Below are 13,714 nucleotides of genomic sequence, written 5' to 3' on the forward strand. Positions count from 1 at the left end.
CTGGAATCTGTTTCTTAAAGATATGTTTTACCATATATATATATATATACACACACACACACACGCACACACACAATAAATATATATACAATAAAACTTAAAAATATGTATATATACACATACATATTTATATTTTATTGGTTCTTTCTAGTTATACATGACAGTAGAGTCTATTTTAATATAACAGCATGGCATATACTTATTCTAATTAGGACCCCAGTCTTGTGGATGTCCATGATGGTGAGCTTCACTGTGGTGTATTAATATATGTACATAGGAAAGTTATGCCAGATTCATTCCACTGTATTTTTTCATATTTTAACAACTATAATAGACCTTAACTTTGACCCTGAATTTTTGTTCTCCAGAATAATAAGTTAGGTTATTTGATGATTCCAGTTAATGTGTGAGAGGTTTTCATACATACAAGTCAATATGTTCACATTATCATTATTTATATATAACTTCCTTAAAAAATTCAGAGCAGTTTCTAAAAATATTTGTTTCCCGACCCTTTATATTTACTTAAAACATAAAAAATTGCAAAGGTGCTTGTTTAAATTATGAAGGAAGTTTTAAAAAATGTAAACAGTTATTTTTAATTGTTTGGAAGAGACACTCTACCTGTTACCTGTTACACTCTACCAGCCTCCTGCCTATGGTACAGAAAAGTCACTTTTACTGGGAATTCCATGTTTAAATCAAAGTTGTATGACCACAGATTGTTTTAAATTTTCAAATAAAACAATACAACCTCAAGTTTAAGAATTTTAAGTACATTTTATTAACAATGTATCCCTTTGATAAGATTATGCTTCAGGTGGCTTGTAATGCCCTTGACATAAACTGTACACATTATACAAAAACAAGAAAACCACAACAAAAAAAAAATCAAGGTGAGCAAAACCATTTGGTGACAAATCTTATTTAAATTATACACAACTCAATGAAATATTCTTACGGAAAATATATAAATACTTTTCTTTCTATGTTACAGTTATACAATATAAATCAGATTTCAATGTCTGTTCAGTGACCTACAAACACCAGAACCTCCAAATATGTAGCAGCGTATTACTAAATAAAAAAAAAAAAGAAAGAAAATCATGTGGTTAGAGAGCATTAAGTCTGAAATTTTTTTTCACAATCCGTTACCACTTTTCAAAACATCATTTGTTTTATAATGCATCTTTAGGGTTTCTGAGAGAACAGTAATGAAACATTTTTCAACAATCATCTATAATTTTCACTTCCCTTCTCCTCCCCAAGACTTTGCATTTTGTGCTAAATCAACCTAGTTAAGTGGTAAAATTGTAAGATATACTTTTTTTGGCATAAATTATATTTTTCAAATTAAGTATTTTATAAAGAAAGTCAAAAAAAATGTGCAATTTATGCATGCTGTGGCATAGTTATTCACCTATATTACAAAAATACTCCAAAGGGGGTAAAATTCAACATTCTGGGAGTCATATAAATCTATAATGAATGAAAACTACCATGGGAATCTGGAACTTGAAACAAAAAAGAAAGAAAATGTTTCTAGAAAGATTCTTACAGATTTACCTGTTTCAATGTTCTATGACAAGCACTGCTATTGATTTCACTGAGTATGCTTTTAAGTGAAACTCTCTCTGTAGAGAAATTCTAGATGGTAACAAAGTATTTCATAAATGTAGAGAAAATGGACACCTTTCCCAACTTATTTTTAGAAACTGAAATGTTCATTCATTCTAAGCAGTTCTTATTAAAGTCTCTCAATTAATTTTACCTTTTCTTTCTTCCCAAGTTTTAATGAATTGTGAGTTTGAGACGAAAGAGGAAGCAAAACACTATAGGGGGGAAAAATCTAACTTTCAAAGAACGTTTCCCAAAGTAGTTTACAAGTTCTTCTCACACAATAGCACCTCACTCTTAACCATGCAAAAAATAACTGTAGTTATAATTTGAATGACAGACAATTTGGTTTTTATTACTTAATGATCTGTGCTTTAATATGGGGATAAAAGGCATTCTCTGAATGGAATGAAATAAAATTTTATATAAATAGCAATAGACAAATCTAAATAAGCACTGACATCTCATTGTTGTACACTCTTGCCACTGTGACATGCCTTGAAACATTCAGCTTTAATGATCTCAAGCTCTAGACAAAAGAGCTGAAAACTACTAAAGCCACCATTTCTACAGGATTTGTATACATTATAATAATAATGTATGTACTTCTGAAAAGCCTCTTTTAATGTCACTGTCTTACAGAGTGTCCTTATGTTTATAATCTTAGAAAAAAATTAATTAGGGAGAACACACTTATCCTCCCTTCAAATAAACCTAAGCACAAATAGGAAACAAGAGTGTAAGAAATTTTAGAGCATATTTAATTATGAACACTAAATTTCTAATTTCTTTATTTATCCATATTTACTTAGTGAAGCAGAAATCTGTTCTTGAAAAAAAGTCAATTAGAAATGACAATTCACTTTACATAAGAAATTCACAGTTTACAACCAGTCTAACTGTTCAAATTCTTCCAAGTTATTCAATAATTACCAAGAATACAAATTTATGTGGACTAAGATTAATTCTAAAATCTTGAAAAACTACAGTGTTGATATTATTTTGGTATTCTATAGTCTGGTAATATCTATTATTTATAGATGAATTTCTCATTTCTATTACCACTGACACCATTCCTAATCTTTTCTGCTATAATTTAATATTAACACCTATGTTAATCACTTGGCACTGCATGTATTTTTCATCATAAAAGTCTATTTTTATACAAACAAATACTCAAAAAAAATGTATTAGACCTGCCTGTCAGTAAAATCATGGATAAACCAAATAACAATATAAATTTAAGTATAGACTTTTTTCTTAGTATACTGAGAATCACAAAGCTCTGAGTGTCTTCCCAAAGTAAGTGCTACAGGCTGACATGATAATATACACAAACATGTCTTCCAAAGTAACAGTCAAAAAATCTGCTCAGGCTAATAGAAACAGCCTTAATTTCAGGATGGATGACTTAGGTGGGCAAAGGGATGGTCTTGTGTATGTGACAAAAAAAAAAAAAAAAAAAAAATTACTGTTAATTTTTTGAGGGATTAAACCACAGAGTTTATAGTCTAAATTAACTGAGGTAGTATTTAAAATGAATGTCTAAAATCTTATTCCCATTTTTAACAAAAGATTACTACACTATTTCCTTTGGAATTTTTAACCACTATTTGGTTAAGTATCTCTGACATCTGGTTCTCTGGAAAGGCAGTTTAATAATCCAGGACCAAAGACCAAGGTGACAGGCAACTCTCTTAGAAGTACTATTGACATTTAAATAAACATTTGGGTTCAGTGAAGTTAAATTTTTTTTTTTTACCTTCATAGAATTTTATGAGAGAAAATTTGAAGAACCACTTTTTAATACAAGCAGCAGCTTACAGCCCTTATCTGCTTTGTTATAATGTAAAGTTGCTACACAGTGCACATAAGAACAATTCACTGAAGTGCAGTTGAAGAGGTTTAGGAAGGAAGTGAGATGAAATGCTTCATCCCAATGGGAACTTTCAGTGCCAGTAAATTAAAAAAAAAGAAAAAAAAAAAAACCAAAAACACAAATCCAAACAAACAAACAATCTGTGAATTATGTCTTCTAGTTCACAGGAATCTTTAAAAGAGATCTCAAAGAATAGACACATTACAGAAAGGATCTGCAACTTGGGAAAATATTAACCAATGTTCTATGACTGTGTCAAAGCTGATGTGTAATTGTAAAAATGGTCTACACAAAAAAGGGTCCTAATCAGTCCAGCTGGATTTTTTTTTCTATTTCCATTTATATACAGATTTCAAAAAAGATAATCCTTTCATTTACAAGATTTCTAATGATGATGGCCATGCTATTTTTATATACAAATTTGCATATATGTTTAATTCCTGTAAAGATTTCCAAATATCTTTATACATATAGAAATTAGACAAACAAATACAACCTTGCCCTCATCAACTTAACAACTTCACAAATGTGATAAAGGCAAAATCACTGCATTTATTTAGTTTGTGCAAAACAAGAACACTGATATAAAAATTAAGTTACTGCTGCTTTAAAATTTAGGACTTAAGGCTTTTCACTACAAGTTTTAATCTTAATAATGAGTTTTGTTAACGATTTTTTTAAAAAGGAAATATGGCTCTTCTTTTCCCATGGAATGTGTAAATTGCAGGCAAACTTCAACAGGAGATCCAAAGTATTATTTAATGCTTTCCTTTGCTCTGGGTCTAAAGTAATAGTGCTTGCTCATGTTCCTGTTTAAAATGATGATACAGAAGTTGATGAAAATGGAAGTCCACTGGAAATATATGCATTCTATACATGGGAAATATTTTCAATTGACCTATCAAATGATTTTTAAATTTTAATCAGGAACTGTAGTGAAAAACCTTAACGGGTTCAAATAGCCTATAATAACACATTGCAACAAAAGAGGTTGAAAACAAATAAGAATCTTTATGTAGTCTAATAACATAAAAATAACTTACAAGTCCTGGGTTGTTGAGGCTCTTCATTTGCTTTGAGGTTATAAACCTTTGAAGTAGTGTTACAAATATTAAGAAAATGTGGAAGGGCTAAAGTTCCCCTCTAATACCAGCAGTTACAGCACACCCCATTGTGGTAACAGGATGCAGACTTAGAGACACTGATTCCTGGTTTCCACGAATTAGTTAACAAACAAGGCATCTTTATATTTACTCTAAAAACAAAAAAATGCAGAAATAACATGTGAAGGGTGCTTCTGCATATCCTATTATTATTCCACTGTCATTATGCTTTTAAAATGAAAAAATAGAAAACCTATGTAGGTATTCAGTGCTTGGCTCTTGCATATGATGGTAACTGAAATTTTCAAAATTGTGTAATGAATCAAGAACCCTTCAAAGGGCTCAACAGGGGAGAGAAGGAAGTTGTTTTGGTTAGGGAAGTCAGCAGTTCCAACTGTTCATGTACCAGTAATTGCTGGAACAGTGTGCAGAAGATACTCCTGTCTTTGCTGCCCAGTCAGTCAGTATTTTCTGAGGCTTTCAGGAAATCCACAAATATGAATATATATAGTATATAAATCTATATACATCATAAATATGAGGTCAGGATTCAGCAGATGTATCAATTATAGGTTGCTTTGGTGGTATTGCCAACACAGCCTCTGCTTCTTCATGCATCTAGAGAAACATGATAAATTGTTAATGACTTTCACACAAATTGTCCATAATGTAGCTATATTAATTCAACAGAATTATTCTTGGAAGACAAATTTCAACAGTACAGATATTACTTACTTGTAAAAACTGTACATCTTGAAATAATTCTTGTATAAATCTCCGACAAGGAAGTCTAAATGTGCAGTGTGACAGCAAATGAGAAACCTCAGAGTAAAGGCATATGTCATCAAATGTTTGAGGATATTTCTCCTTGATTCTGAAATAAAAGAAAAGACTGTGATGTGATAAAAACTATAATCAATATTTACCTCTTTACCTCCAAAGTATCACTGACTTTTAAAATAGTTTTTTCTCCCGATATTGATTAGATGTCATATTTGGGGTGACAGTTTGAAGACTATAGTCAATATTCCTTTCTAACACTTACATTAGATACTCTGAATTTTAGATTTGTTTTGAAGCTACGTTTGTTTATTTGTGTTTTCAGTCAGGTCTATGTTGCCTAGGCTGGCCTGCTGGCCTGGAACTTGCCATTCTCCTGCTTCAGCCTCTGAGTAGCTGATTTTTGTTTTAGTTTTTAAGATTATCAAAACCTGAAAGGATCCTGTAAAATTAGAAATAGTCTTTTTCACTAACATGAGAAATTGCAGTATTGATTTATCAGCCTAGGTTGACTTAAATATTTTAAAAATCAAATTTTAAAATAGAGATTTGGGGCTAGGGCTCAGTAGTAGAGCGCTCGCCTAGCATGTGTGAGGCCCTTGGTTTGATCCTCAGCATCACATAAAAATAAAAAAACAAATAAAATAAAGGCATTTCTGTCCATCTAAAACTACAAAAAAATTTAAAAAATATATATAGCTTTATAAAAAAAGAAATTTTATTAGATTCAAGTTTATTAACATCTTTGACTGGGTTGTTTATATCTTCTAACACTTCAAACAGTGGCTTTTAGCTGGAACACTCAGAATCAGCTGAGGGATGGGGCAGGAGATACATACTCCTAGAGTGCTCAGTTCAGGGATCCATAGGGGACACTGGCACCTGTACTGACTTTTTAAAAGCCCTGGAGGAAACCCTGAGATACATTTCTTTTGAGAACCACTATTTAAAATAGTTGAAATAAAGATGCTGAAGAGTTTCAATTTGAATTTTCTTTTACCGTGCTGTTGTAATTGTAATTTAGAAAAACAACAAAACCCTATAACTTTTTATTAAGAGAAAAAGTAGAAAAAAATTAAATCAAGAATATAGAAGTTTTTTTTTTTTTAACTTTCTGGTCATAGGACTTCCTCATCTTCTTAAAAATTACTGAGGACCCACAAAAGCTTATCTATTTTTTGTGGGGTATAGCTATCAATAACTACCACATCAGAGGTTCAAAAATATTACCTCATTTAGAAAAACCTTTACATGATATCATAAATATATTTCAATAGAAAATCTAAGTTTTTCTACAACTAAAAAAAAAGAATAGCATTGTTTTCTATAAATATTTTTTTTAAATAGTTAATATTTGTCTGGATATTTATTTATTTATGGTGCTGAGAATCAAACACAGTGCCTCACACAGACCAGGCAAGTGTTTTATCACTGAGCCACAATTCCAGCATTGTTTTTATGGTTTTACATTTTTGCAGATCTTTTATAAAGTATGGCTTAACAAAACAGTGTAATTCTCATGCTGCCTTTTGCATTCTCTGCTACAATACATTGTTGTGAGGAGCACATAAAGAAATAAGTATAAGAAAATCCACCGTTGGATATGCAATGTAGTTTATAACTTATTAATGTTAATTTGTCTAACTTTTGAAGTACTTCAAGCATCTTTTCTGACCTTAAAAAGCAGAATAACATTCATGAACATAATTTACTCACGTTAAAAGTCCAGTTTCATGACATTTAGTTGAAACTGAACTACTCAAATTAACGACTAGTCTTAGAACCTCTTTGCGAAGGAGTATGCGGCACATTGGTGTATCATCTGGAATTGTTTTGACACCTGAAAAGAAAATTTCAGTGTGAAGTTATTTTAGCATAATATAAAATGATTACAATACTGTTTTTGAACTTAATACTTGAAATCTAAAACTGAAATTAATTGCACTTGATCTGCAGACATGTAAGTGGTAGATACAGGAACAATATTTAAGTCTGTTAAAACTACATAACTACAACTGACTCCCTACAGTTTTGAAACAAAGTATTTACAAAAGACAAAAAGTTTTATTAATAATGCTTGGAAGCGAATCTAAAAACTTACCTAGTAATAATTCTGTGCTTTTGGTGCTGCTAGCTGAGCCTTCTTGAGACACCCCATCACTGCATCCAGAAATCCCTGAAAACTTAGAGGGAACCACTTCTAAAGGATTGTGAATAGTTTGCTCACACCAATCAGAATATGGAATATCTTGAAGGTCTGAAGAAAAAAATGGTTTCAATGAAAGCATCATGGTGGCTTAATTCCTGTGTTTATACCGTACATTCTAAAAGAGAGGAATCTTTGTAATTTCTTTTGTTTTCAATAATTATTCCTCATAGTATTTTCAGTGAATCTATATTGCTCAGAATAGTGATTACGCAGGGAACTCTGTTGAAGTCTAAATTTAGAGATTTATAAATAAGGATTTATTTTCCCAAAATAAATAATGTAGCAATATGTGATTATTTAAAAAATTCAAGTAAAGATGTATATAGAGTTAAAACTCAAAGTACCTTCTGGACCTTCCACACTCTTCCACCCTTCTTACCCTTATCTAAATGCCCTTCTCTACAGTAAATGCCATTAAAAGTTTTCATGTATATAATTCCAGATCTTTTGCTATATTATCTTTTTATTCTTAGGTTATATTAGTAGGCTAATACTAATATATTAGTATTCTATGGCTTTCTCCCCCAACATTTATTATTCGATGGCTTGATCCTGCCACATCTTAATAATATAATTATCACACTTTTCTCGCTTATCTAAAATTCAGTTTATACTTGAGGTTTACATTTACTATACTACCCATCCATAGTGAAGGTACTCTAACAAGGGATTTTTAAAGTCAACCACACATCCTAGTTTAAATGCTTTTATTTTAAAATTTTCTTGGGGGAATTACACTAAATGATTAGCGCAAACAGAAATCAGGACATCTTTAGTTATTCTTTTACAAAGTAATACTGGGCAATAAACAATTACACAACCAGTGCTATAAGAAATGTTGAGGCTATTATGAATGGGGTAGTTTTCTTAATTTCTCTTTCAGTAGATTCATCACTCATGTATAGAAATGCACTTGATTTATAAGTGTTGATTTTATATCCTGCTACTTTGCTGAATTCATTTATTAAATCTAGAAGCTGTCTGGTGAAATTTCTTGGATCCTCTAAATATAGAATCCTGCATCAGCAAATAGTGATAGTTTTGAGTTCTGTTCCTATTGTATCCCTTTAATTTCTTTCTCCTGTATAATCGCTCTGGCTAGAGTTTCAAGGACAATGTTGAATAGAAGTGGTAAAACAACATCCTTGTCTTTTTTAGAAATGCTTTCAATTTTTCTCAGTTTAGAATGTTGGGCTTGGGTTTAGCATATGTAGCTTTCACAATGTTGAGGTAATGTTCCACTATCCCTAGTTTTTCTAGTGTTTTGAACATGAAGGGGTGCTGTATATTGTCAAATGCTTTTTGTGCATCTATTGAGATGATCATGATTCTTGTAAAGTCTACTGATGTGATGAATTATGTTCATTGATTTCTGTATGTTGAATCAACTTTGCATCCCTGGGATGAACCCCACTTGATCATGGTCTCTTTTTAATGTTTTTGAATGTAATTTGCAGAATTTTATTGAGAATTTTTGCATCTATATTCATCAGGTATATTGGTCTGAAGTTTTCTTTCTTTGATGTGTCTTTGGTTTTCCTATCAGCCGCATAGAATGAATTTGGAAGGGGATTCCCTTCTTTTCTATTTATGAAATAATCTGAAAAGTACTGGTGTTAATTCTTTTTTAAAGGTCTTATAGGCTGAGAATCCATCTGGTCCTGGGCTTTTCTCAGTTGACAGGCTTTTGATGATTTCTATTTCATTGTTTGAAATCCATCTGTTTAAATCATATACGTCCTCCTGACTCAGTTTGAGTAATTGTCTCTAGAAATTTGTTGATGTCTTCAAGACTGCCTATTTTATTGGAGTATAAATTTTCAAAATAGTTTCTAATTATCTCCTGTATTTCAGCAGTGTCTGTTGTGATACTATACTATTGTTTATTTTCATCAGCATGTGTTTTAGTGATTTTTCATCATGCATTTTAGTAATTTGAGTTTTCTCTCTTTTCATTAGTGTGGCTAGGGTTTTATCAAGTTTATTTATTTTTTCAAAGAAACAACTTTTTGTTTTGTCAATTTTTTGAATTGTTTCTTTAGTTTCAATTTCACTGATTTCAGCTCTGATTTTAATTATTTCCTGTCTTCTACTGCTATTACTGCTGTTTTGTTCTTCTTTTTCTAGGGCTTTGAGATGTAATGTCATGTCATTTGTTTGTTGACTTTTATTCTTTTAATGAATGAGTTCAATTCAATGAACTTTCCTTAGTACTGCCTTCATAGTGTCCCAGAGATTTTGATATGTTGTATCAGTATTCTCATTTACTTCTAAGTATTTTTTTTACTTCATCCTTGATTTAGTCTGCTGTCCATTCATCACTCAATAGTGAATTATTTAATCTCCAGGTGTTAGAGTAGCTTCTATTTTTTATTTTATTGTTGGTTTCTGATTTCTAGTTTCATTCCATTATGATCTGATATAATGCAAGGTATTATCTCCATTTTCTTTGTATTTAGTAAGAGTAGCTTTGTAGCATAAGATAGGATCCGTGTGCTGCTGAGAAGAAAGCATATTACTTGATGGATGAAATATTTAATAAAAAAATTAAATCAAGAATATAGCACTTGTTTAATATAAGCCTTTTTTTCTTAAACTTTCTGGTCTTAGGACTTCCTCACCTTCTTAAAAATTATTGAGGACCTACACAAGCTTATCTATTTATTTATTTTTTTTTTGTGGAGTATAGCCATCAATAACTACCACATCAGAGGTTCAAAAATATTAACTCATTTAGAAACCCTTTATCTGTTATTATCAATATACTTCATTAAAAAAACCTAAATTTTTCTAAAACTCAAAAAACTGAGAATAGCATGTCTTTTGATTGTAGCAAGGCTTTTGCCAGATCTTAACTTTAGAACATTCTGCTTATTTCCTCTACCTGTTGATCATAATCACAACAGATTAGAATTAGCTGTGACTGCCCTGTGGACTGGGCAATCAGGGGGCTAGTCCTTCTATTCAGTGAGTAAAACAGTATAGCAAAGCTCCATATAGTAAGAGTTTTATATGTATTTGTTGAACAAGTAAGTGAAAAGAGAATTTGCATGAATAAAATCATAAACAATACAGCTAAATGATTATAGCCTTTTCTATTGTACATTACAACTGACAAAGTTTCCCAAACTCATGGAAAATAATTACAAATAATTAATAACAGAATAATTATAGCATATCAGGAAGCTGGACAGGGCTGTTCATATTGTGAAGGGCAAAGTCCAGGAATCTGTAAAATGCGGGCCCCACTGGGACATGAAATCAATTGAGGGTATCAATAACCCAGCACAACCTTATCCTTTTGTGCCACATTGGTGTGTCACCCTTAAATCAGTTGGGAAGCTCTAAATTAGAGGAGAAATTTGGAAGATAACGACAGAGAACTATAGTCATCACTTGGTTTCTCTAAGGTTGGTTAAAGTAATATTCACTTAAAAAAGACATATATAGGTCATAATTTAAACACATATATACTAATTTGAAATTGCTAATATATATCACCTGTTGATTCATATTAAAAATGTTCAATCTGGGTCTATTTTATTTACTCCCTAAATACACATCAAGGGTGTCCAGTTACACAAAGCTAGGTATTAGAAATATATAAATGAGGGGCTGGGGCTAAAGCTCAGTGGTAGAGCATCTGCCTCACACTGGGCACCACATTAAAAATAAATAAATAAATGAAGATATTGTGTCCATCTGAAACTAAAAATATATATATAAAAAAATAAATATAAAAATGAAAAAACATATAAAAATGAAAAGACATAACAGATTGTGTGACTGGATGGCACTTACTGAGTAGAAGAGAAATAAATACCAAGTAACAATTACCAGAAGAAATCTGTGTGCAAAGGGCAATAAGAGCAAAAGTGGAGTGCAACACCTGACTTCAGAGTGTCAGAGAACAATTTGTAGACATGGTACTGCTCACAAGTAGGATGAGGACCTGCCAGATAGACCAAGTGTGACTGTGTGTGAGCTTGCATTTGTGTGGGAAGGGGAAGATGAAGAGACAAAGAGAAGACAACAGGGAAAACATGTTTTAAAGGCCCAGGAGTTGTTCAGAACTTCAAGTCAGTCAGTAATGGCATGTCAACTTTAAGAGAGAATGATGAAAACCACTAGACAGATCAGAGTCCTGTGTGTAGGGCATGAGTAGCCAGTAAAGTATTATAAACAAATTAATCATAGGCAATAGCATGAGTGATGAATGGGAGGGGATCAAAATGAGCATGTCCTAAGGAATAGGCTGAGTGAATGGCCTAAGTATGTAGCAGTAAGAATGGAGTAAGAGGAGGTGATTGACAAGGTTGGTAAATGACTTCTGACTGGAACAGATTCAAATTCAGGTGGATTCACCTCAAAAGACATAATTACTCACTCACCTGAATGACTACATATTGCACTTAGTTGGTTACTGGGCTGGAAACCCAGAATTTCAATACAGACACAATAAAGGCAATTATCATCTGTATGCTCCTGTAGTCCAGTATCTTCTGTACTTTCTAAAAACAAAGAAGCATCTGAATGGATTGAATTCATTATTTCCGTAAGACTCATCTGCTGTCGTAGCAAGTGAAAAGAGTTTTTTACAAGACCTCCAGTTCCAGATGGAAGACCTGTATATAAGTAAATATAAAACAATCTTATAAAGATAGTATTAACAAGGTACCTTTTTTCAAGGTTCCTTAAACCATGTGAAATTTTCAAAGAAAGGAATCTAGGGATGACAACCAGAACTCTTTTATGACTCAACATTTAATTTCAACTGGGGAGAAAAAAAGAACACTTTGCTAAAAATTATGAAAATAACGATTGCACAACATGTTATTTTTAACATGGGATTTTAAATACAAAATGGAAAACTGAGATACTAATTAATGTATCATATCAAATATCATCAAAATTTGCCCAAATAAAAGTAATAATTCTAAGTTGTTAAAAAAAGTCAAGATTATGAAGCTAGTGGGATTCTATATCATGTACAATGAGAATGAGAAATTATACTCCATTTATATACAATGTATCAAAGTGCTTTCTACTGTTATATATAACTAATTAGAACAAATACAAAAATAACAACAAAAAAAAACGAAAAAAACAAACAAAACCTGTGGCTTGCCAGGCAGGGTGGCATATACCTGTAATCCCAGTGGCTTAGAAGGCTGAGGCAGGAGGATCACGAGTTCAAAGCCAGCCTCAGCAACATAGCAAGGCCCTAAGCAACTCAGTGAGACCCTACCACCAAATAAAATATAAAAAAAGGCTGAACACATGGCTCAGTGGTTAAGCACCTCTGGGTTCAATTCCTAGCACCCCCCCCAAAAAAAAAACAACACCTGTGTTTTATATGCAATGTGTTTATAACACATAATTGTTCATAACAAAGAAAGATTATGTAATTAATGAGAACATTTTTATATATCTCTGCATGCCAAAAAATTTCTTTAATCTATGAGAATTACTGTTATATAAGTTTTATATGTACCACTTTTTTGTTGTTGTAGGTGGACACAATACCTTTATTATTTTAGTATTTTTATGTGGTGCTGAGGATCAAATCCAGGACCTCTTTTCTGTTAGGCAAGTGCACTACCACTGAGGCACAACCCCAGCCTCCCATGTACCACTTTTTAAAAACAGAAAAAACAAATTTAGTTTTTTCTTTTTGACAGGCTTGGTATTTAGTTGGAAAAACACTTTAAGTCTTTCAAAAAACCAAACCAAACCAATGGTTTAATTTTAGGTTGACTCAGAACAGTTAATTTCGGTGTAATTTTAAAGTGACCCAAAGGTGGATAAACCAGAAGTTTTAATGTCACCCTACAAAAAAAAAAAATTAAGAATTTTATTTTTCATATAAAAAGGGAGCCTTATGAGAACTAAGATTAAGCATTACCTCCTGCATCATGGGCAAATACTCTCGCACCTCGATCATCATGTGGAGGTATATTTTTTGTCTGAAAATAAGGAATATCCTTTACCTACAACAGATACAAATCATGTTAAATCCTGTTATAAAAAGAAGCCCACCTTATGAACATTAAGAAAATTAAGTGAAATACAACTATAATTATTAAAGTATGTAAACCTGCAATGAAAAGTTTATTAAAAATGTTA

General features: G+C 31.8%; 1 protein-coding gene across 2 annotated transcripts in view; it reads right to left on the minus strand.

Moving 5' to 3' along the window:
- Positions 1–760: 760 nt before the first annotated feature.
- Positions 761–13,714, minus strand: part of RICTOR (RPTOR independent companion of MTOR complex 2) — a 118,063-nt gene continuing 105,109 nt past the window's right edge. For both annotated transcript variants that reach the window (XM_081310525.1, XM_081310526.1), the window contains 6 exons: positions 13,494–13,578; positions 11,980–12,213; positions 7,481–7,636; positions 7,096–7,219; positions 5,335–5,473; positions 761–5,217 (listed from right to left, as the gene is read on the minus strand). In XM_081310525.1, coding sequence (XP_081166651.1) covers positions 5,143–5,217; positions 5,335–5,473; positions 7,096–7,219; positions 7,481–7,636; positions 11,980–12,213; positions 13,494–13,578 — 813 coding nt within the window. In that variant the 3' untranslated portion in view covers positions 761–5,142. The remainder of the gene's footprint in view (positions 5,218–5,334; positions 5,474–7,095; positions 7,220–7,480; positions 7,637–11,979; positions 12,214–13,493; positions 13,579–13,714) is intronic.

Source organism: Spermophilus citellus (assembly GCF_964194105.1).
Source record: "Spermophilus citellus genome assembly, chromosome: 1".
Lineage (NCBI taxonomy): Eukaryota > Metazoa > Chordata > Mammalia > Rodentia > Sciuridae > Spermophilus > Spermophilus citellus.